This window comes from Rhipicephalus sanguineus, chromosome 5 (genome assembly GCF_013339695.2).
Source record: "Rhipicephalus sanguineus isolate Rsan-2018 chromosome 5, BIME_Rsan_1.4, whole genome shotgun sequence".
NCBI lineage: Eukaryota > Metazoa > Arthropoda > Arachnida > Ixodida > Ixodidae > Rhipicephalus > Rhipicephalus sanguineus.
The window spans coordinates 66,812,540-66,836,650 of NC_051180.1; the positions used below are offsets into that span (position 1 = coordinate 66,812,540).

The 24,111-nt window shown below is 45.5% G+C and overlaps 1 protein-coding gene across 7 annotated transcripts in view; it reads right to left on the reverse strand.

Annotated features, from left to right (window-relative positions):
- LOC119393715 (uncharacterized) overlaps window positions 1-24,111 on the reverse strand; it is a 180,773-nt gene that overhangs the window by 95,244 nt on the left and 61,418 nt on the right. For 5 of the 7 annotated variants that reach the window (XR_007416365.1, XM_049416324.1, XM_049416325.1 and 2 more), the window contains exon 2: window positions 6,617-6,985. The exons of 1 other annotated variant lie outside the window; for it this stretch is intronic. Coding sequence is in view for 5 of the 6 variants with exons in the window: in XM_049416324.1 (XP_049272281.1) it covers window positions 6,617-6,985 (369 nt within the window). In the remaining variant the exon portion in view is untranslated. The remainder of the gene's footprint in view (window positions 1-6,616; window positions 6,986-24,111) is intronic. One more of the 7 variants, XM_049416327.1, reaches the window with a different exon arrangement.

Sequence of the window (24,111 nt, forward strand, 5' to 3'; positions counted from 1 at the left end):
GGTGCTTATCCCCCTGCAAACCCAATTTAAGTATTTCTTTTAGAAAAACCTGGGGATTCAGCAGACGACTTTACCTGGTATCATCGTAAGAGCGAAACGGCATTCAGAAAAGACTCCCAAATGATCCATGATATATACGGCAATCACCGATAAGCAATAAGTTGAGGACTGCCGCAGCAAACTTCAGAGAATTGATCGCACCTCAGTCTTTGCTTCTTCCCAGGTGAACGCCAGCGCCGCTAAGCCATACGTAATATCGTTAAGCGGGAGAAAAAGTTCATTACGGGCCTGGATTAGTAATTCCAGGTGCATCGAAGGTTACTTTCCTCCACACCACGATGCGCTGGAAGTTCTGTATGGATGCAGATTCTTCTTCCATCCACCTTTCAGCCTCCTCCCTTTTTTCATCGCCGAGGCACGCAGTTTGCGCAAAGAGGTGCGGTGAGGCCAGCTCTATGTTGGGCAGGGGGGCCCCTTTTCGCCTTTACCCCTCTTTTGGACTTTGGACGCATAGCTAATAAGCCATCGGGAATGGGCAGCCAAAGTTGCCGCTCCACCTAACGACGCTTCTTTAATGAATCACTGGCTGCTGCTACTAATTACCCTGCGTGCCATTTCGCTGCACGGCAATGGCGGAAGATTAGAGGCGAGAAAAGTTCGCCCGAACTGTATCGCAGTATGGCCTGCCTGTCCCGTTTTTTGCACATGAGCGGACAGAGGAATGCACGGTGGTAATACCGAACCTTCGACTGTCATTAACTAATTTGGATGGCTACTACTAGAAACCAGTTCCCGCGCTCGTTCAAAGGGCGTCCAGGTAACATCTGAAGTTTTATTATGGTGAGTTAAATGGAGTATGCGATGAGCCTTTTTTTTTTGTTATTTGCTGTAGCTACTCGCTGCGCTCTTTCCAGATTGAATCAGATGCGACCCTAGCAATAGTGTAAGGAACTACGCGGGAATCGCGTGCACCGGGCTTATTTATTGTGAATAGTGTGGAAAGTAAGTGGCCATACGAAAGCTTCGGATATAGTTATGATACAAGCAGAAAGATACATTATTTTTACACGTACACAAGCTATTATTTGTCCAATGCAACTACAGCGTCCAAATTGACGGATCATTTTTCACGAAGTTCTCGAGCTTATCAGCGCAACACGTCAGCCTCTAAGCAACCGTGACGGGCTGTGTGATGTATCCGATAAACGAAACATAAATTGCCCTGACGTTATCTGTTCAAAATATTAAAGCTAAATTTCATGAATGAACTCTCTTTTACCTTGAATTAATCTGTGTCGAAAACTGGAGCGAGACAGAGGCCAATGAGTTTCTTGCGTAGTTTATGTGTTGATGTTTCTTTTTAAGTTCAACAAATGCTACACAACTCACTTTAAGGGCAGCCAGTGAGGGCGCCCCACGTGTATTCTGAGGATATGTGGCTAAAGAATGAAGTGCTTTGTAAAGGTTAAAATTGCCCCTATACCTTTTTTTATGATTTATTACACCTATAAAGCATTAGAACGGCAGCAATGATAAATAGAAGCATTTACAACCATCAACAGCAAGGCCTGCGTCTAATAATATTTTTTACGTGTTCCATGGTTTCCTGTATAAAGATAACACGACTCAGAAAGACCGTTAGAAGAGGAGAGCATACAGAAATAAACGTCTACGAAATAATTTCTATGCATTGTCGTAGAAAGGCCATGTAAAAAAAAAAAAGTGTCGAAACGGAGAAGCTGTAGAGTTAGGAGGTGAAAGGTAATGTATACCTCAAAAGTAGTATAAAAAAGATCAATGCAGTGGTTCTAGCTACCTTCTTGTTTTATCCCAAGTGTCACTTCTAGTGTAATAGGTCCCCGTGTACTGCTCAGATGACGCTTTGTGGCAGCGTCCAAAGAGCCCCGGTGATAACTCATGCTCGATTTGCGTGTCCCTGTTTCACGACTGCTGATGATGTCGTGGTGTCTGGTCGCCGTCTCTGATGGAGTAACAATGAGTAATGGACGCCGTTTCCAGCCTGCGGTGTTGCCGCACTTGTGAAGCAGAACAGTAGCGTCTCCCATCGGGCACTACTCACTTGCATCACCTGCACTTCCCGCAGGCGCTACCGCAGTAACATGAACCCCCTTCCGCTGCATCTTCCTTCTTTTTCTTTATTTTTTGTGGTGCTCACGTGTTGATTTTGCGAGCGGAGTGCCCATATTTTACGTCTACACGTACCAGTTGCAGTACGTGTACTACCACTACTGAACAACGGAACAATGTTCTCCCCGGCTCATTCGCGGAACACCGTTGAAAGGACTAGATAAGCCTTCTTCTTCTTCGGTGACTACGTACATCGTCCACCTAGGCCCTTGCTTACAAATCGAGCAATGCACCCAACGGGGAAATTGACGTAAAGAGTACGAAACCGTTGACAGTACCTTTATTAAATGCGAAGCATTTCTTAGCGAACTTCTGCGACTTTGAGCGTATCTATCTATCTATCTATCTATCTATCTATCTATCTATCTATCTATCTATCTATCTATCTATCTATCTATCTATCTATCTATCTATCTATCTAGCCGCCTACGACTTTGTGCTGTCCGCCGCGGTGGTATAGCGGTTACGGTGCTCGGCTGCTGACCCGAAGGTCGCGGGTTCGATCCCGGCCGCGGCGGTCGCATTTCGATGGAGGCGAAATGGTAGAGGCCCGTGTACTTAGATTTAGGTGCACGTTAAAGAACACCAGAAGGTCGAAATTTCCGGAGCCCTCCACTACGGCGTCTCTCATATCATATCGTGGTTTTGGGACGTAAAACACCAGATATTCTTATTATTATTATTACGACTTTGTGCTCTCCTGGTCGCTTGGTTAATCGAATGTAACCAAAATTGGTATGGTGTAACATGACTGTATGACGAACATAAATGACAAGTCATAACATGAAAATCATGACACGCATGTCATGTACAGTATGATTTACATGCCACGCTCATGGTGTGCTGGCGGCCGTTTCGCTAGCTTGATATACAACAAAATTGGTATCTTGCGAAATGACTGTGTGACGAGCATAAATAACGAATTAACATTAAAATCATGACACGCACGTCATGTACAGCATGACTTACGTGCCACGCTCATGGTGCGCTGGTGGCCATTTCGCTAGCTTGATCTAACCCGAAATTGGTATTGAGTGACGTGAATGTGTGACGAACATAAAAACACACGAGTTAACATGAAAATCATGACACGTATGTCATGTACAGCATGACTTACGCGCCACGCTCATAGCGCGCTGGCGGCCGTTTCGCTAGCTTTGTATACACCGAAATTGGTATCTTCCGACGTGACTGTGTAGCGAACATAAATAACACGAGTCATAACAGGAAAATCATGACATGCATGTCATGTACAGCATGACTTACGTGCCACGCTCATGGTGCGCTGGCGGCCGTTTCGCTAGCTTGTTCTACACCAAAATTGGTATCTTGTGACGTGACTGTGTGACGAACATAAATGACACGAGTTAACATGAAAACCATGACACGCATGTCATGTACAGCATGACTTACGTGCCACGCTCACGGCGCGCTGGCGGCCGTTTCGCTAGCTTGTATATACACCAAAATTGGTATCTTGCGACGTGACTGTGTAACGAACATAAATAACACGATTTAACATGAAAATCATGACATGCATGTCATGTGCAGCATGACTTAAGTGCCACGCTCATGGGGCGCTGGCGGCCCTTTCGCTAGCTTGATCTACCCCGGAATTAGTATTGCGCGACGTGCCTGTGTGACGAACATAAAAACACGAGTTAACATGAAAATCATGACATGCATGTCATGTACAGCATGATTTACATGCCATGCTCATGGTGCGCTGGCGGCCGTTTCGCTAGCTTGATATACACCAAAATTGGTATCTTGCGACGTGACTGTGTGACGAACATAAATGACACGAGTTAACATGAAAATCATGACACGCATGTCATGTACAGCATGACTTACGTGCCACGCTCATGGTGCGCTGGCGACCGTTCTGCTAGCTTGATTTACCTCGAAATTGGTAATGCGTGACGTGACTGTGTGACGAACATAACTAACACACGAGTTAACATGAAAATCATGACTCGCATGTCATGTACAGCATGACTTACGTGCCACGCTCATCGCGCGCTGGCGGCCGTTTCGCTAGCTTGATATACACCAAATTTGGTATTGCGCGATGTGACTGTGTGACGGACATAACTAACACACGAGTTAACATGAAGATCATGACACGCATGTCATGTACAGCATGACTTACGTTACACGCTCATGGCGCGATGGCGGCCGTTTCGCTAGCTTGATATACACCAAAATTGGTATCTTGCGACGTGACTGTGTAACGAAGATAAATAACGCGAGTTAACATGAAAATCATGACACGCATGTCATGTACAGCATGACTTACGTGCCACGCTCATGGTGCGCTGGCGGCCGTTTCGCTAGCTTGATCCCCGAAGTTGGTTGGTATTGTGCGACGTTACTGTGTGACGAACATAAATAATAGGAGTAAACATGAAAACCATGACCACGGCCGCTGCCATGACATACAAGACGATGTATTCAGCTCTTTGCTGGCTGCTTCGCATTACATCGATTCCCACAATGCGTGGGATCTGCCGTCTTTCTTTTTTCGCTGGAAGTCACAGGATACCTTTCATCTGTATATTATTTTCACGTTTATAAACCAATCAATTTGCCCGCCACAGTAGTCTAGAGCTTACTATAATGGGCTACTAATCCGAAAGTCGCGGGTTTGATCCCGGCGGCGGTCGCATTTCACTGGAGGTGAAATGCTAGAGGGCCGCGTCAGAGCACGTTAAAGAACGCCAGAGACTCGAAATTTCCGGAGCTCTCCACTGCAGGGTGCCTCATAATCATATCGTGGCTTTGGTAAGTAACCCCCCAGAAATCATATATTAAACCACTCAGAAGGCAACACGTCTGCCCGACTTGTATCAGATGACCCGTCGCCTATGTTCATTGCTATGTTAAAGATAAGCAATTTAACCCAGTCTAACACTCCTTTGGGTTCTTCTTCTTGTTTCAGTTTCCGTTTCGAATATCGTTGAATTTTCGCGCAGTTAATCGCAAAAATTATCTAACAATCATTTGAGAAATACTTTTGTTTGCTTGAAAATATAATATCTATCGATGCCTTTACTAAATCAATTTTACTTCAATAAATTAGAGGCGTTGCGTGATCATCACTCCTTTCTTTTTGTTGTAAGGCATAATTAAATCAGGTAAACGATCATTTGCATCGACCTATCTTGTAATCTGCCTTTACCATGTGCAGACGTTCAATTCTGAAGTTAAAGAGTTATTCACATCATAGTCGTGGGGTGCTACGCAACTTTTTATGTTGTCAGAAGTTGTGTGGCACCACGCGATTGGACGTTGTCAAAATGTTAAAATTTTGTAGCAACAAGAGTGCATAGCTTCCTTAAAGAGTTGGATGCTATGGACTTATTCAGCCTGATCAGGTATGGGGAAAAAAATGTCGGTACAAGACAGCCGTCAAAAGGGTGAAAACGCCTCGGAAACGTGATAGCAATAATGATCACAATGAAGTTTGGTCTTAAAATATCTTATTTCAATGTCACCCTACTTGTCTTTATTCACTAGCCACCGCCGTTATACGACTCACGAAGTCACCTGAGAAATATTTCGCACTCGCAATCTTAGTCTAAATCGGGCATTCTTAAACTACTGACTCACTTTTTTTGTTTGTTCGTTTGTTTGATTGTGTGTGTGTGTGTGTGTGTGTGTGTGTGTGTGTGTGTGTGTGTGTGGTGTGTGTGTGTGTGTGTGTTGTGTGTGTGTGTGTGTGGGTGTGTGGTGTGTGGTGTGTGTGTGTGTGTGTGTGTGTGTGTGTGTGTGTGTGTGTGTGTGTGTGTGTGTGTGTGTGTGTGTGTGTGTGTGTGTGTGTGTGTGTGTGTGTGTGTGTGTGTGTGTGTGTGTGTGTGTTTAATCGAAATGAATAGCTGGATGTTGGAGCCGGCTCTAACGTCGTCTACCTTACCATGCTTTTTTTATATAAATATAGTTCCACTATACACCGTGTTTCGCAAATCAGAGCAGATCGTTTGAAGCCAAAGAAGGCCAACGAGTGTATTATCTCTTGGCTGTGTGTACTTGTGCCTGACATACACGGGCTCCTCGATCCATTCTTCTAATAATTAGAGTAGTGAGCTAGGCAGCACCATAGCGTGCCTCACTTCACGAATTATGATCCTACGCTCTTTAAAGCACGCGTATGCCGATTGATAGCTGCGAGTTTCAGTGGGAACACCCGCCGCTGTGGTCTATAGTGTTTATTTTGCTCGAGTACTGACCCGCCGCGGCGGCTGCAATCCCAGCCGCGGCGGCTGCATTTCGATGGAGGCGAAATGCTAGAGGCCCGTGCACTTAGATTTAGGCGCTCGTTAAAGAACCCCAGGCAGTCGTTATTTCTGGAGCCCTCCACTGCGGTGTCCCTCATAATCATATGCTTGTTTCGGAACCTTAAACCCCAACAACTATGAATTTTCAATGGGGAGCGCCAGCCGTGTTTAAATCCAACTCCCGACCTTACCGTAGACGGTCATGAGCTTGGACTCGGAGTCTTGACCCGCGAGCGACATGACGTGGCAGGAGTATCGGCCACTCAGCTCGGTGGTTGGCCGCACCAGGTTGAGCGCGCGGAACTTGGTGAAGCTGTTTCCGTTGGTGAGCGAGTAGTCCAGGTTGATGCGATCCTTGAGGCGACTGGACACGAACCGCTTGTTCAGCTCTGGGATCCACTGGTAGATGGGGTGCGGGTCGTCGTTGAGGAACCACTTGATCACCAGGTGCTCGTCCTCGCGGTTCGCGTTGTACACGCAGTCCAGAACCACGGAGTCCTCGGTGCCGTTCTGCACCCACTTGGGCACCGACAGGTGGAGGATGTGCAGGCTGGACGCCACTGCAATGGCATCGAGAGAGATGAAGAGGTGCAAGTTAGCGTTTCGATGACAGGCGGTTATCATTTATTTTACGTTGGACACATAGGCACATAGCTTATGCTGTTCAACGAATGCTTTCTCATTTTTGTGTATCGCGGCGCGAATTAATAAGGTTGAGAGGCCGAATGCACCAACCCAACTATTTTCATGCGTATGCCTCTACCGTACCACTGTTCGTTTAGTTAAGTATATATATACAAAACAGAAAGGCTAGCCCACTGTGGCGGCACCAAAACCCATCCGTAATAATGGTCTATAGACCAAAAGCTATGTTGTCACTGTGAGGACTGTGACTTCGCGTGTGTGCTCATGTCTTTCTGTGTACCTCATTCAAACTCCCCCGTCCCGTTCCCCAGTGTAGGTTGCCATAGCAGTTATTCTAGACTGGTTAACACCTTTCTTTCCTGTGTCTCCTGTTGCTTCCTTGATTTGTGTGACTTATACGAGTGATTCAGATTAATTTCGGTGAAGCGAGACTAGGATGTCTAGGCGTAGCTTGTGTATGCCGACCATATGAAATGTATCACGAAGGAGCAGAGAAAGCCCGGGATATATTCTCTTCATGAAGTGCGGCTTTGAATTGCGTAAAAGTATCTCATTGTTTCGTCTCCTACTTTCACCACTTTTAAACAAACGAAAACGTCTGCGGCTGTCCAACTCGCAACGGCGCATTACCGTTAAGCAATCACATGTTTCAGCAAATAGTCTATGCTACTCGGGCTACATTAAGTTTATTAAAGATAACTTTGTATATGATGTTGTTATATGCGCACACTTCTAATGGACGATTTCGTTTTCTTTTTCAAGACGTTAGGCAGTGAGCACGGCCGCGTTATGTTTTCGAATTCATGCCTCGACCTCTGGACGACAAAGTTCATCACAGTGTACTAAGAAGAATGAAGGGGCTAGCTATGTAATTACGAAGGCAATTGAAGCTAAGACATTAGTTTTAAAACAACGATCTGTTCACTCGGCATTTCTGAATGAATTGAGGAACACATACCAATATTGTACTTAATATTATTGAGAAAAAAAAAACATCTCCTCCAGAGACGGTTATGCCAGCTGATACGCATGAGGTGACACTGTAGATATCACGTACTTCTTAAAATGCCTTAGTGTGAAGCAGCCAGCGCCGTTCTGAAGTATTACTAATTGAGCACCGTTATGTTAGGTGGTTGCCGATCTTTACTGGTGGCTTTACTTGTTTATATTGCTGCAAGGGTAAAAACGCACTGACGATTATAAAGACTTATTTAAAAACTAATGTGTTGCTAAGCAAATGAAATAATGCTGCAAAATGTTTGGAAAACTCAAGCGCTGCAAGCTACCCGCGCCAGGCGCAGTACGCTCGCGCCAAGTACTAGCTACTGCATGCGACGTCATAGCCTCGTACCCATGTTTTCGCATGTACAGCGAGGCAGTGTTGGGTTAAGGTAAAAGCTTCTTGAGCTCTGAATGAAATTCGAAAATGTTGTGTGCACAGCAAGAGTTTCCGCATGATCATCTCATGAAGCCCTCGTGGAACCGGTGATACCACCACGACAGGAAAGGTTACGTAACTAGTATCGCAAACTTCTTATGGAAATTAAAAAAAAGTAATACTTTTAGTTAAAGAATAAAAAAAGAACCAGAGGATAAGCCATGTGTTAAGGACGCGCATTTCGGTAGCATCGTTTCAAGGAAAGATCACGTGTTTCTCTTGTTTGTTTTATAATTGAAGAAAAGTTATTATAAGCATATCTGCAGTTGCGCTCTCGCTGTCTATGGCGGCACGACATAACCAGAACGTCTAAAAGACAGCGTGCGAATTCTCATACCAGGCTTACATGAAACCAAATACCCCTGTGCTTGGATGTAAATAAAAACTGTTTTTGTCTTTGCTTTTCAGTCGTTGCTCTGGGTATGTTTTCTTCGAAACTTTAGTTCTTTGCTAGGCATGTTCTCCGCGCCAACTCGTTTCAAAGTCCTATAGACAGCGCCGCAGAAGTAGCTTTCTTCGGGATCTGTTCTCACTCCTTCCATTCTTTATATTATTATGCTTGGTGTGAGCCTACAAGTAGAAAAATTGCAAGGTAGTCGATTATCTATTGATCATCGTCATGTATCTTGATGTGCCTTCTGCTCAAACTGCATGGATGAGCTGTAGGATTGGGCGTTTTGGCTATCTTTATATTTTGGGATGGCCGTTCTGCATATTCCTAATCCTGCGGGCTTCACCCGGCGTGTCTTTTTAATCTCTAAGCTTGCTTGCTTCAAAAGCTGCATAAGCCCGTCATAATTTTTGCTGTTCTTACAGGGCATGGGGAAAAGGAAAACGGTTATGTATCGATATTCTGCGACTAAGTTCGATATTCTGCGACTACTGCACGCTCGTAAGAATCTCGCAAACCTGTCACGAGACCAATATTGTTACCTTAGATTTTAGGTTCCATCATTGCCAGCAAATCTTTTGATTAACTGATTAGTACCAGAAACTTCACACCACATTCCGCAAAACTGCTTTTGTACGCTACATACGTTCGCCCACATCTTGAATAGCTGTGGAGGCAGTTCAAGGTCGCTCAGCCCGTTTTATTCATCACAGAATATCCAGCGTAATATCCGTGAAATCATAATTGAAGTTTCATTTTGTTGCCGCTTATGTACCTCCATGTACTTGCGTGCTGAAATAATTCATTAATTAATTTATAGAAGAACTACTGCCAGCGAGTGTAGATGTAGGGAGGAGCGAATGCTTGTAAAGGTCAGAGAACCCGTATGTACTTACTTTGACTGTTTTCTGAAACTTGTCAAATGAACAGTACGCATAACTATAATACCTTTCCTTTAAACTTTTGTAAGGGCGCGCGTCGGGGCGGGGTAGAAGCATTATACTTGCACGTGAATACAACTTTATTTTTTTAATTTCTGCTTCATTATTTAAACTTCGTAAGTTGAAGCTTTTAGTTATAAGCTGTAAAGCAGGGTGATGCCTCTCTTGTTGTCACATCTAAACACTGAATAAAAGAGCAGGATATTGATACCAGGCAACCGCGAAACAAGTCCTTCCCTCGCGAATTGTTTCCAAACCAATTTCTCCACCTCACTTTGTTAAACTCTCGCTGAACCCCTAACAAAGCGGCGGCAAACTATGCTCTGTTTCTAGGACGAGATTGTTCTCACGAAAGTCATGTCAATAACTTTGCATTTTATTTCCTCTTTTTAAAACTATTCTTTTCGCAACTGTCTACATAATGGTACACTATTATGTAGACAGCGGCACTGCAGGAGATTGCATACGAAGTACATACAAACTTCATTTATCTGTGAGCCGCTGAGGAGCATGTGCTGCTCATTATGTTCCCCCGCAACTCATCCAAGTCCGCGTTAATTCGCGTACGAACAAACTCAATTTAAATAACATCCACTATGCGCCTTTCTCCTAGCGGCAGCGTGGAACATTTACCATTCAGATTTATTCTCTAACACTGAGCAGCAAGTGCCCAACTTCCACGTCTACGTGCTTTCCAGGTTCTAAGCCTCGGTGTTTTCATCACCACGCCCCATCCTGAAAACACTGCGGTCGCGTTCGCTGCGGGTCTCAGGCTTGACCAGGAACTATTTGTTTTGGGAAGAAGAATTAGGCACTGGCACGAGGGTGGATGGGAGCACGGAAGCAGCGAGCACGCGAGGGCCCTTCTTTCTATTCGCCATAGTGGCAAGCCAGAAGGGGCAATCGACCAAGCACGAACGGCGGGAGGCTAACTCGCGCTATACGCTGGCAATGTAAACGGGAGGAACGCTGGACGGCGAGGGACGATAGAGTTCCCCCTCCTGTAATAGGCTCCATAAATCAGACTAAATAAAAGATGAGGAGCACCCAGGGGGGAGAATACAGCGTGCAAACTGTGCCGCGACCCACGACCCCGAATCCTCTGTATAAGTTTCTCAGCAAATTGCGAAGGAGGTGCGGGATTACCGGGCCGAACCCCGCATCTCCGAAATATGCACGCTCCAGCCGAGACCACCAACACAGCCGAGGGACGTAGGTGTCTAGAGGCGCGGATCTACTCCTTTGTGTATCGCGCACAGCTACTAGACGTTGCAATCCGCTAACAAACAATCCCTGCCTACACGAGGGCAGAACTGCTTGTGCTTCTCAGGTATGACATATGCATGACATAGCCCCCTCCCTACCCACAGACACGCACGTGCAATGGGATCATTCAGTTTCTCCGTGTGTACAAATCACGGAGATCTTCAGGCAGCAATGGTATACCGCAGTCACGTATACACGGCACCGCGGCTTCGTTTTTGCCACATTGTGAACGTACTTCCCACCTTAACGACGCTACCTGCAATGCATTTCCTTGCGCTCCATTTCTGCCCTAGCTCTTACTCCCTCCTTTACTGTATCCGAATTCTCAGCTAGCGGGGAACACAAACAGCTGCCGTAGTCATGAAACTCGTTCAGCCCGCGCCCGTTGGCCTCATCTATTTTTAATCTCCAGGACGAAGTGAGCTTTAGTTGCTCTTTTTCCTCCATGCATGATTGTTCCTTACCTCGGGTCTCGCTAGCCCTTGCTTCAATCTCTGCTGTTTACCTGCTTCACTCGCACACCCCGTGGTTCCTACTCGCCTCGTTCTCGCATCTTGCGTGCAGTGTTGCATCTAGCCCTCCGCGAATGCAATTTGCCTGCTCCCGACATGCCGAGAAACCGACGCCGAAGAACGATGAGTCATGCCGCAAAATGCGCTTCAGAGGGTGAACACATTACCTATTCTTCTCATTACAGGGCTCCAGTATGCTTCTTGTTATGCTGAGAAGCTAAATTCTCCCAAAGCCTGCACGCTAACGTGTCCTTCCGATGATATCTTGGGTCTTGTCTTCTAACGAAGAGTCGCGCGACGCAAAAACGCTTCTGCCATAGTATCGGCTCATGCCGTCTCACATACAGTCGCCCGTATATCACTGGAATTTTCTATTTAAACAATCCTGTGTTCTGGTGCACGTCCGAGCTTGCGCGCTAGTTAAGTATACTCTACATGCTGAGTAAGTGGCTCGCTTACGTATTTTGTGTTCAATTTGCATTTTGCCGAGCTTGACTGAGGTCAGGATCAGGCGGCAAAGATGAACTCAAGGTGTGCGAGATGCGTAATTAAAACTGAACAGTTTAGTATTCACTTCAAAAGTATCGTGTTCGGGACTTCGTTGATGAGTTTCTTCACCTAAAATTAATTGAGAGCATTTGTAAACGTCTCAGTAGAACTTTAGCAACAATTCCAGGTTCAAAGGGACCGGCGGTATACGACTAAAAAAAGGCTTAAAAGCCTCTTAGTGAAAACATTGGAAATAACATATAGCCATGGCGAGCTTTATGAGCTGTTCTCGCAGTTTGTGGCATGTAAGTATTCACAAATATGGCCTGATGTTGCATGGCCTAACTTAATTGTATTCCCCAACTGCTGTGCAACCGTTCTAATACAAAATGCAGCCTACGTTTTTCTGACAGTCGCCTACAATAGTCCATCATCCTATACTATCGGCTTTTCAGTGCAACGCTAACGTGAGACACTGCGCGTATGCCTGTGTCACAAAACGGCTACAGATGGCCTGGTGATTGAAATTGATATGAAACGCAAATTGAAGAGAGCTTTCTTACATATGTAATGCAACGGGCGGGTTATTTTGAATAGCGTCGGCAAGGCGCCTGGGAAATGGCCACGAAGACAAGACAGCCTCAGACCGAGCGTTCCACAAACGAATGTCATCGTCTGGTTTCGCGAAGAAACAGAGCTAGCGCCGTTGTCCTCCGGTATAATATATGTATATGTATAATATTTGTCAAACTCATTCCATATGAGTACATAGCGCGCTGTTTTTTTTTTAATTACGTGGGCGTTGGCCTACCGAATGTCGGTATAGGAAACACACAAGTTGGGTAGCGAGACCTCGTTTGACTCTCATGCCAATTTACCTTTTTCGCTATTTAATGCCTGAAATAGCAATATCACGCTGATTGCTGACGAAATCAGCAAACTTTACCCTCGCTTCGTCAAACAGCGTGGAGTACCCATTGTACGCTTGTATAAGCGACAGCGTTCGCTGTTTTTGGTATTTGGTCTACTCCCGCATTTTTTCACCGACAAAGCACACTGCTTCATCTTTCTTTTTTTTTACTATGTTTTGGATTGCCTACTTTCATCGTCCCACCCAACGTGCCACTCGTGCGTCTCCTGGAGTTTCATGTTTTTCTTTTTTTTTTCCTCATGCCTCGATTTCTCCATTGTTGACTGTGGCTCCCCCTGTATCCAGCGGCGTAGGTCGCGTGGGGGACCGCTGAATTTTTAACCAAACTCCAGCCGCGCTTCCGTGCTCATTATTGCCTCGCTGCGTCGCGCACGACATAGACAAGCTCTGACAGCAAGGACACATGGTAACTCTGGCGGGCGTTCTTCAGAAGACACTCGTTCAGGTTTATTTGGTTTCATTCGGGAAGCTAGATATTCACGTTCTTGATGAGTGTCTTGCTTACTTTTTTTTCTTGAACATTCTTATCGGTAAATCATTTCAGCCCTCACAGTGACAGGCACTAGTACTGCACCTAACGGTGCAGTCGTTGCTCTCACTGGAACTTTGCTTTCTGATGGGAACTTGGCGTGTCGAGTGCGATAGTTCCTAAAAAAACGAATCTGTAGAGCGCTTTATCTCCTCTTTCGTAGTTGCCTTGTTCTTTACTTATCTTTCTAGATCGACCTACGTGCCTTGTTCAGCTTGTAGCCGTTACGTTAACAAAGAGCACTTGTGTTGCGTGCGTGCGTGCGTGCGTGCGTGCGTGCGTGCGTGTGTGTGTGTGTGTGTGTGTGTGTGTGTGTGTGTGTGTGTGTGTGTGTGTGTGTGTGCGTGTGTGTGTGTGTGTGTGTGTGTGTGTGTGTGTGTGTGTGTGTGTGTGTGTGTTTTATGGGAACATGAAGCAACGGAAGCGTGTATAACATGGCGCAGTGTATGTTTGCCGGCTACAGGGACATACCACAAATTATTAACGTGACATAGCAGACTATCGTTTATTTTTTTCACTTTATACTTATGGCACACACTTTCATTGTATCAGCTGTGCGGCCGTGCGTGTTTGTATTTATTTTTTATCTATTTACCTTCTTACGAAAATTAACTATGAGTGCGAGCTGACTTACCCTAGCAACTACAGGGATAAACACAGAAAAAAAAACCGTCACATCGACAGCGCACAAATAATAAAAAAGAATGTTGTCGCAGTATAGAGTAGTTTCGATTAAAAATCGCGTAACAGTGTGGCGGAACAGCGCACAAGACGGGACAGCTAAATAACAAACATTACAGAGCGCTGTTATTTCGCTGTCCCGTCTTTCGAGCTGTTTCACTGTATTGTAAGTAAACCAACTACAGCCCAGCTAAATACTCTTCGCATAATAATAACATTATATATACATATATATACAACGGCCATCATAGGATATATGTTTTGATTTTTCAGTGAGACGGTGAATAAATGCCATATCGGTGATGCCTACTGTTGTGTCGACTTACACATTCCGCTGTACGTGATCTTACCTAATCTAAATGTCCATGCCGACACTTGTCGATGTTACCACAGGGGCCAAAATTGATAGAACCTAGCGTGCCATCGAAGGGAACCATTCACTTCCGAGCAAAATTCCATTTCAGCTCAAAGAGATATTGGGCCCAACGAAGCGGCCCGCCTTCACGAACATGCGTCACAGCGGACAGAAGAATGAAGAACACTTTCAATAACGGCAACCACGGCATCCGCTGCGAAGTATTATGTCATACCAGAGTTATTGTAACCTACACACTACTTAAATTGCATCACTCATGTACTCAAACGTCGGCGCCTTCACTAAGGTTTATCAAATATGTGAGCTCGCTTGCGTTCTCTGCCTCTTCAACGCATCCTTCAAGGCGTCTTCTCAAGCTTTGACAAGGTCGTTGAGGTCATTCTAATGTAACGAGCTGCAGCCGCAACTCAATAGGGCTGCGCACTCCAATAAATCTGGAGTGGAAAAAAAGCTAGTGCTTTTGTTGTGGAGTCGCGTGTAGCACAGATTGCACTGCAGTCGGCAACCATACGTTCTTCAGCGCGTTGCGTAAGACAGCAAGGATGTAATGCTACGTTTCGGCTGGCCAGCTGTGGAAATTCTTCCACTTCTCACACTCTGGACGAAATGTGCAAGACAAGCTGGCCGAGTCAGAGAGCCGCACTTTATATACTCCCGCGTGTGTTATTTTTGTTATTACATTTTGATCGTCGAAAGTCTGTAAAGCCGTCCGTTGGTCTATCGCCAGCGCTAAATCAACCGCTACGCAACAGCCCTTGAAGAGCAAACGTTCGTATATCTTCCAGTTATGAAGGGGAACATTTCAGGTTCTGCGTTTTTCGCACTGAACTTCCTTGGGCAATGGTCATAACTTATGGTCTCCTTCTGGGCAACGGTATATGAAACGAAGAAAAATTTATTGGAACGTAGAAAGAAACAGTGTGTGAAAAAAAAAATCTAACATTATTGTACAGAGTAGCGCTCTTTCACCTTAATACGAAAGCGCTTGAAAAAAGAAGAAAGGAAATGCTTTAGCAAAACTCTCAGCGTTGGTACAAAGGCGCCAGTCATTTCGTAAAACTAGAGCCTTCGGTACGCTGCTTAGTCTCCTAGGCCCACTGTTTAAAAAGAGGTCGAAATGAAAACATTTTTTCTCGCACCAACCACTATCCACTCCCACAGCTTGAAAAAGTGAAACATGAGTAAGCCCGCCTGGGTGAAAGTGGATTTCACAAAGCACAAGCTCTCACCCTCTTGTGCAGCATTGGCTTTTGGAACAGGAAGCAGCCCATAGCAACGCTGCATACAACTAATCTAACCCCGACCACCAATCACAATGCGCGTCGAGCAAGCCTTGAAGAGAAATGTCTATCATTGCCCACTGCACACAAAACAATAAACGGAGCAAATGATGATATTGAACCGAAAAGCATCAGGACCTCGCTTAATTCACAACGTGAAAGCAGCAAAGCTTTTTCGTAAAACAGGACCGATGCTTTCGAATGTTCTGATTGGAGGAGCGTGTTCCACAGCCAGTACAAGTGCGCCGTAACTATCTATAGTAATTGTGTCATTCCTCAAGCATTAAGTAAAGAAAGAGATCTGTTTAGTTTTCTGGCACAGTGGAGTTGATATTTTAAGATGTTTCTTTGAAAGGTGTGAATTGACACAACGTACAGAAAAGCTCTCTCTCTTCGGACGGTGCTGGGTAGTTGTTGATTTAGCGCAGGTGCTTATGTACTAACAATGACTACTAACGCCAATGTTTCACCCGTAAGCGAGTAGTCAGTTGGCGTTCAAGATTGTAGATCTTCTCCTCACTAGCGCTGATCTGACTTCCAATGCAGTGTACGGTTACTAGCTCTAAGAGCCCCAGAGTACTGGGCCACAATAATAAAGATTTGTCATTAGGTTGAATATGCTCTTGCTTGCGTCACTTATATTCCCGGGTTTTTCATTTTCTGGAAATTTAGCTCCCGTTAGAAAATTACTGGCCGTCGTGATTGTTATATATGCATAGCTACCAATGCAAAGACGTCTGAATAAAGTATCCCCAACCACTGCGTCATCTCAATGGAATTTACGCATTCGCTGCTGCTTTTTGCTGACTTTTTTTACATTGGGGAGAGTATCTTGCCTCTGCTAAATAGAGGCAGTAGAATTTTGTAATATCCTCGTGCGGAATTAGCCATTTAAGGTAACATTACGTCGCGGTTACCCTTTAAAAGTACAGATTAATAAATATAATTACGCCGTACGGTCTGAATGACGGATACCGAAAAAAAAAACATGACCTATATGAATCCAAATTAATCTCTTCTTCATTGAAATGTTTGCGAGACACCGCCTTCGACGCGTAGTCGCAGACACGTGCAGAACACTGCTGCTGATGCAACAGGGAGGTCCGCTCTAATCTCGGAACGAACGAGAAATCCAGGGACACGAGGCAGGCGACGTCCCTACACGCTCCCTTCCTTTCCTCGACTAAGTCATACTTCCCCACCAAACCACTGTCAGGCCACCCAAGAATAACAGATGCCAGAGCCAACTGCGCGATACTCTACTCCCGTTTGACAGGAGGGAAAGGGAGAGGAGGGCAGCGAGGGTAGGCTCATTACAATGGGCATGTTGGGTTGACGTATACACCACGTTCTCTCAAGCGCAGCAAAGGGCCTGGAGGTTGTACCACCACCTCTCCTGCTCCAGTGCTCCACAGACGCTTCCAAACCCGATAGCGACAGGCCGGCAGTATAGGGGCAGCATCAAGCAAGCAAACAAGCACAGGCACGCGTGTCGCGCTGGCACTCAGTTTGATGGGATCTATTCTGGCTCCATTTGGGGCACACTGGAGTGAGGGAAGAGAAAGAACGCAACGCAGCGCAGAGGGGGTCACGTGGAGGGGGCGCAACCGGAGGCTTGCGGAAGCCGGTATCGCTTCCCCACTGCGCTTGTTGCAGGTCTTACCAGGCTCTCCCATTGTGTCGCCAACAGCGGCGCAGGAAGACGGAGCCGGCCTCTCCCCGTCACATACCCGTCGCGCACGCACCAATGTCACGGAACCAACCACCGTTTATAATTCATGTAGAACAACTCGCGTTTCTCTCGGCTCTACCGACGGCTGATGCAAGTTCGAAGCTCTTGCTTCCCCGTGAACTTCCGTTTCGTTTACCTTTACTGCCGTTAACTCGCAGCTTTTCTTTTTCTATGCGTCGCTTTTGTGCCACGCCGCTCTAGTCTGCATCCGGCAGCTAGCGCTGGCAGGAGCGAGGCTGTTAGAATGCAGCAGAGAAAACGTCGCCTTCTACCACCGTCACCGGTAACAATTACATAAACATCGGCGCGCAGTGAAGAGCCTGGAGCTTGCGCTCAAATTTTGGGCATCGAAAAGGGAAACTGAGGCAGAAAATATAGGAGGCATGGAAGGCATTGCAATCCATTGGCGCAGCTCGTAGCAGATGAAGGGTTATTCTGTAGCGCGTTTACTACCTCACCGCAACGGGTCTTGAAGCGACGAGTCGAAAAAACATGGGGCCGCTTCAGACGCACACTATATTACAGGGTAAATGTGTGTGGTTAATGTGTGCAGCTACAGCCCAACCTGTTAAAATGAGTATAATGACTCATGCTGGTTGGCGCTTTGTACATCATATGGTTTGTACCTTATGGGAAAAAAATTTTGTTCTTTAATTCATGTGTAAAAGTTTTGAACGCGAACTCTCCTTTGGCGGCGACTTTGCGCGTCTTTCACAAACGTGGCATCCGGTTATCTGTTTGGCTTCTTGCTCAATAAAGGGTTGTTGTACGCTGCCACAGCGTCGTAAATGATGTGAAAATAAAGGCCTCAGCTAGACAAAAAGCGATAAATAGTTGCAGCATAACTGAAGTTGGTTGCGCAATTAGAGCTAAATATAACGGAAAATTATACAAGAAACGAAGGAAGTGGCCTTCTTAATTCATGGATCGGTGCACCCTGACTCTTAGCCAAAAAAATAGGCCCGTAAGTGACCTCCACATGTCGTTTCAAGCCGTAACAATGAATGACGTTTCAAACAATGTCGACGCGAAAGACGAGAGCGTCGATGCACATGCTCGTAAATTAAAAAAAGGCCAACAATCAGGGTAAAAGAAAAAGGAAACACTCTCTCCCACTGATTCATACCATTAGGCGTTCATTATCTCTTTCGATGTCAACAGCAACAGAACCAAGAGAATAATGCAAAAGATATCGTGAAAATATGCAACACATCCTAATCTCTAATATTCAGATTTCAGTAAGCACGAGCGCAAACCTTATTTCGTTCCGCGTCAGCTTTTGGTGGTACTCTTTCCTTTCTTTTTGTTTTGATGATCACTCCTTATAACCACAAATCCATGTGTTGCGATGAACTTTATAAAATATTGCTACTGGGCTCATTTGCGCCATCGTATACGGCACTGAACGTCTGAAACATATGTCACAAATTTTATCAGTGACCAGCCCAGAAATGTGCTGGTCAGTGACCAGCACATTGGTCAGTGACCCTCCCCCCAAGTCCTGTGCTTTAAAGGACCACATCTGGTATTTCTAGGTCCAGAAAATATAAAAAGAAGTACAAGGTTCAAATTTAGCTTTGCGCTAGAGTCAGTAATGCTTGCCTGCCACATCCTAGTAATCAATGTCACGGTTGTCTCATATTGCCCCTTTATATATATTTTTTTCGCGTCCGGTTGCCATAAATTACGCTGCGCAGAAACTTGTTCAATTCTACACAGGAAACGGCATGAAAAAGACCATACTCTTAACTCTGTGCCATGAGTTGTTGCGAGAATTAACCCGCCGCGCAACCCGAACGGACCCCTCGGTGAACATCCCTGGTGGCGCCGACGTACCACACAAAGACAGATTTACAAGCTACACAGAATACACACAACACTACAGAGAGACGAGGCGCGTCTTCCCCGCACCTCACCCGAGTCTAGACAGGAAGCAAGCATCTGAATACCGACAGCTACAAACAAACTCCTACCCAAACCCTGTGCACCTCCACAGGAGCTATCCACACCTATACCCCGACAACAAATGCAAACTATGCACAACAGAAAGGGCTTCGTATAAACATATACTGTGGGAATGCCCCAACCTATCAACAAGTTCTCCTGAGGCCCCCCGGGAGGGGTGGCGGCTAGTGCTGCTCAGCTCAGAGGTCGAAGACCAAAGATGGGCCATCCAGCAGGCCAGGGAGGCTATAGGGAGACAAGGTCTCCTGGTGTCTGCTTGTGCGGTCTAGCCCGGACCACAAACATGCCGGACCTCGAAATAAAGTTTATTCACTCACTCTGTCATCTCCAGCCTGTTCCCCCTTTCAATAGCGAGAAAAGGGTACAGCAATTTTCAGCCGGTGACGCGCTACGAAAGGCAGTGTGCCTGACTTTCCTTGGCAACCCTGACAAGTACAGCCGCATTTTGGCAGCAAGTCAAGACACTTACAAAAATCCCGTACATGCTTCATCGTACGCTTATCTTTGCTGCATAACGCAAACCGAGGTTTCCTCTAATCTCGAAACTTTTGAATACTGTGTCTTGCGCATACTCATAGCTCAACGCAACTTCATCTGCAACGCACGTGCCACATACTGCGTTTCGCTCACGACATTCAACGATACCAAAAGCATCGCGACCGAATTCTATACTTTCGATTGCTCTCTTCCCTTGCTCTATGGCAGCATTTATACCGCAGGGCTGAAGCCGTGTAGCGGGACCGAACGTATATAGCTCCCGACACAAGAGCACGGAGCTCCCCCGCCGTGGCGGAGCGTAGCATATGTCACTGCTCCCCAACCCTCAGGTATACGCTAGACGGGGAGTGAATGTCCCCGAAGACGGCGGGTTCCTGAGAGATGAACCCGCATTCTCTCCGCTCGCCCCTCTTTCAAATCCCCACCCCAGATACAAAGTAGTCTCATTGGTGTTTCAATTTCGGAAGCACCTTTCTCCCGTCCTCCACCGTATTCACGCTAGTTCAGCGCGAGTTCCCTTTCTCTTTTTTCTTTAACATTCTTCCTTCTTTTCGTGCTTTTATTCGTCTTGTGCCACCGTGGTGTTCCCTTTGCCAGCTCGTCCTCCATTACCCAAGGGTGCGACACAAAAGGCCGAATTGGACGCGTTCGCTCCAAGAATGAGGGGGACGGCTCATCTCCGTGTGAAAAGGAGGCCCCGCTATGCGATGCAGAAGAAGAAACGGGGCTTTCTCTCTTTAGAAGCCGACATGCTGCTCGCGACAAAGCCAGAAGGCAGCGAACTCAAAGCTTCGAACTCAGATGCCGCAGCGTGAGTGAGGGCGCCGAAAGGAGCCGGACAAGAACCATAAGTATTCTTGGTGCGACTTACGCACATTGCGGTAGGCCTTATTACCGTCCTTCGCAGAAGGAGGGAAGGAACAGGAGAGAGAGTAAAGGCAGGGACGTTTCCCGACACTGGGAAAAGGGATGTTGGGGATTAAATTCAGAGGTAGGTAGCGAGAGAAAAAAGAAAGAGGGAGGGAATGAGACTACACGCAAAGCCATAGTTGTCAGTCAGAGTAAGTGTGTAGATTTTGAGAAGGCTGGACAAGTAGAGGTGGGGCTGACGCTTTTTCAATGGAATACCACTTTCGGTTATCGTGAGGCCAAATTCGCATTGAAATTGCCCCTTGATGAATATGGAACTGAATATATCACCCCCCCCCAAAAAAAAAAAATTTATATCTGCACTTCGCCGTATACTTCCCATATATCATGTTTCAAGTCCTGTTTCCAATCTGGTTCATACGTGTAATAGCTCTTCAGATATAGACAATCTATATCAGACTCTTTCATCGAGCAGTTTACTACATTATGTCTTTTCTTTCCTTTTTCTTTTTCTATAGGGAATATGGCTTTGACCATTATTAACGCCAACACTCACCCATAAGAACTTGAAGTTTTAACTGCGCAAGTATATATATATATATATATATATATATATATATATATATATATATATATATATATATATATATATATATATATATATATATATATATATATATATATATATATATATATATATATATAGATATATATATATATATATATATATATATATATATATATATAGGCTTTAAGTTTATAACTGCGTGCAGATGTATCGGAAGCCATAGCACCAGCTCTCACTGGTGTCTGCAGCAGCGAGCTGTTCAGTGTTTCAGCCCAACGACAATACGATGACAGTATTTATGAGAATATGGTACTCTCGACTTAACTGGCGCCAGCCGGCAGCGCAGCGTACGCTGGGCTGCCATATCGATGATGTAAAAGTGATGGAAAATGCCACGGTGAGCGAACACTCGGTAAGCATGAGATAAGAAGACGCTCAGCGTTATCGCGCCCCTTTGTATCCTTTTATGCGCCTATTCGCGGAGCCTCAGCAAATATGGCTGTCCCGCGTAAGCGCTGCAAACACTGGCGTATAGGTCTCGTTAGAAGCCTTGCGCAAAGCGGAAGCCTCCTAATGACGAGGCACCGGTGTGTAATGAAGGAGGCATCAACAGCAAGAAGCACCACCACTGTGCTTAGAATAGCGGGACAGCAGAGGCTTGCGACAACGAACGCCCATAATCTCGTTACCGCGCTCCGCAGTCTTTCGCGTAGCTCAGCAGGGGCGGCTGGCAATTGTCACGGCTCACAGAGCACTGTGCGGGTGCATGCTTACGTCACAACCTTAAACAGGAAGCGCGAGATTTTTCCACGTTCGCCAAGTGCTAGGAGCGCGCCCAACCTTTATACAGTTTGCATAAAAATAAACAAATGCGACGAAGCCCAGTACCTGTGGCGTGACACATCCTCCACATAAATTCGCGTGCCGCTTACTAATCCTCCAGCTCGCTACCTTCTCAGAAGTTCTCTTTCAACCATCTTTTTTTTTTCGTCCTTTCTTTACCCTTTTGCTCAGCCACCCAAGGAACAAACTCCGCATTAAGTTAACGTGTGAGTTGCTCTCGGCGTGAAAGAAGATAACAAGGCGCCCTTTCGCAAAGCCAACTGGAGTTCGCGCTCAAGGTGGCCAACTGTAAAAAGTATGCAACACTCCACCGCATCTTTCGTTCCTTGAGCAGTAAGGCGTTGCTTTCATGTCGAGTCTTAACAGATAAAAATGAGCCCTGCACAGCCTGCTTAAAACTTGCATATATGTCTCAACATACATTGCAGCCGTAAACGCGAGAATGAAAAAAAAAAAAAACTACATGCAACAGGACTTGCACTGAACTATCATATAGGAACGTAAAGGTTTGGTCTTGATGAGCCCTGTTAAGCTATACTTACGGCGCAGTGTTGTTGTAAAAATGTGACCTAAGTGTTCTCTCAGTGATTAAAAGTTAACTTGAAAGCCAGGAATGTCCGTATTTTCGTGCCTTCTTTTCTTCATCAACGTGTGAAGCTTTAAGCTGACTAAGTATGGTTAAGGGCCTTCCAAGTAGCACTCATGTCAAATCGACTGGCTGTTTTATGTGCGCCTAATGTGCACGATGTATTTTCTACATTAGATGCATAAGGCTTACATCATCGTCTAAATGGTTACACGACTGAATAATTGATGTGCCCGCATATAATAACTTGTCATCATGATCATAATCATTTTCTGTTACACCCTGCAAGGTCCCTGTAGGGCATTACATTAAGAGACAGCAAGTAAAAAAAGTAGATGAAGCGAAAACCTTAAGACAGTATGGGAAAGAAGCCTTAAAATGAAAGGATCGCGTCGCTGCTTCGCGTTACAAAATGAGTTTTTCTCTTCTTCGTTTTCGCGTACAGTGCTTTATTATACATGTTGCCTTCGTATTTGCCCGCCATTGAATAAAACTTTTCATCGTCAAACACCTTCACAAACATACTTGCATTACGTTTCATTAGTAATGCCATGCAGCTACATATTTGATCTCCGCGGGATGTTTCCCATTTGTCGATAACGATCAGAATTAGTCAGGATTGGTTACCGACGTGACACTTTGTCTTACACGAAGAAAGAACGACTCTGATTGGACAGAAAGAAACCAAGAAAATAATCATAATGCAAACGGAAATAAAACAAGAGGCCAATAACAGCAATAGCAACAACAAAGACAATGTTCTCAAAGACGCAACAAAACCACTTAAAATGCACTTCTTGCGAAGGAAAGAGCTGCAACGGGTGTGAAGAATAACGACGTGCTTAAAGGAAGAAAAAAACTTTGGGCCTCGTTTAGCGTGCTCTATATAGACAAGAATGAATCTTGAGAAAGGAAAAGAAACTAAAGTAGCGCCATAATTTATTCACCGTTCTAGCCAGTCTTCATTCAAAGTTGCGGCCGCTTCTGAGGCTGTGCAGCTGAGAAGCGCGCTATTCAAGTATGCATGAACCATCTCGCCGTTGTTTTGTTTTCTTCACCCTTCGAGCATCTAACATACGCTGTGTTTGTGCTGTTTATGCTACTCCTCTTCGTCAATTCTTGAGGAACGTTGACGCGCTATTTAC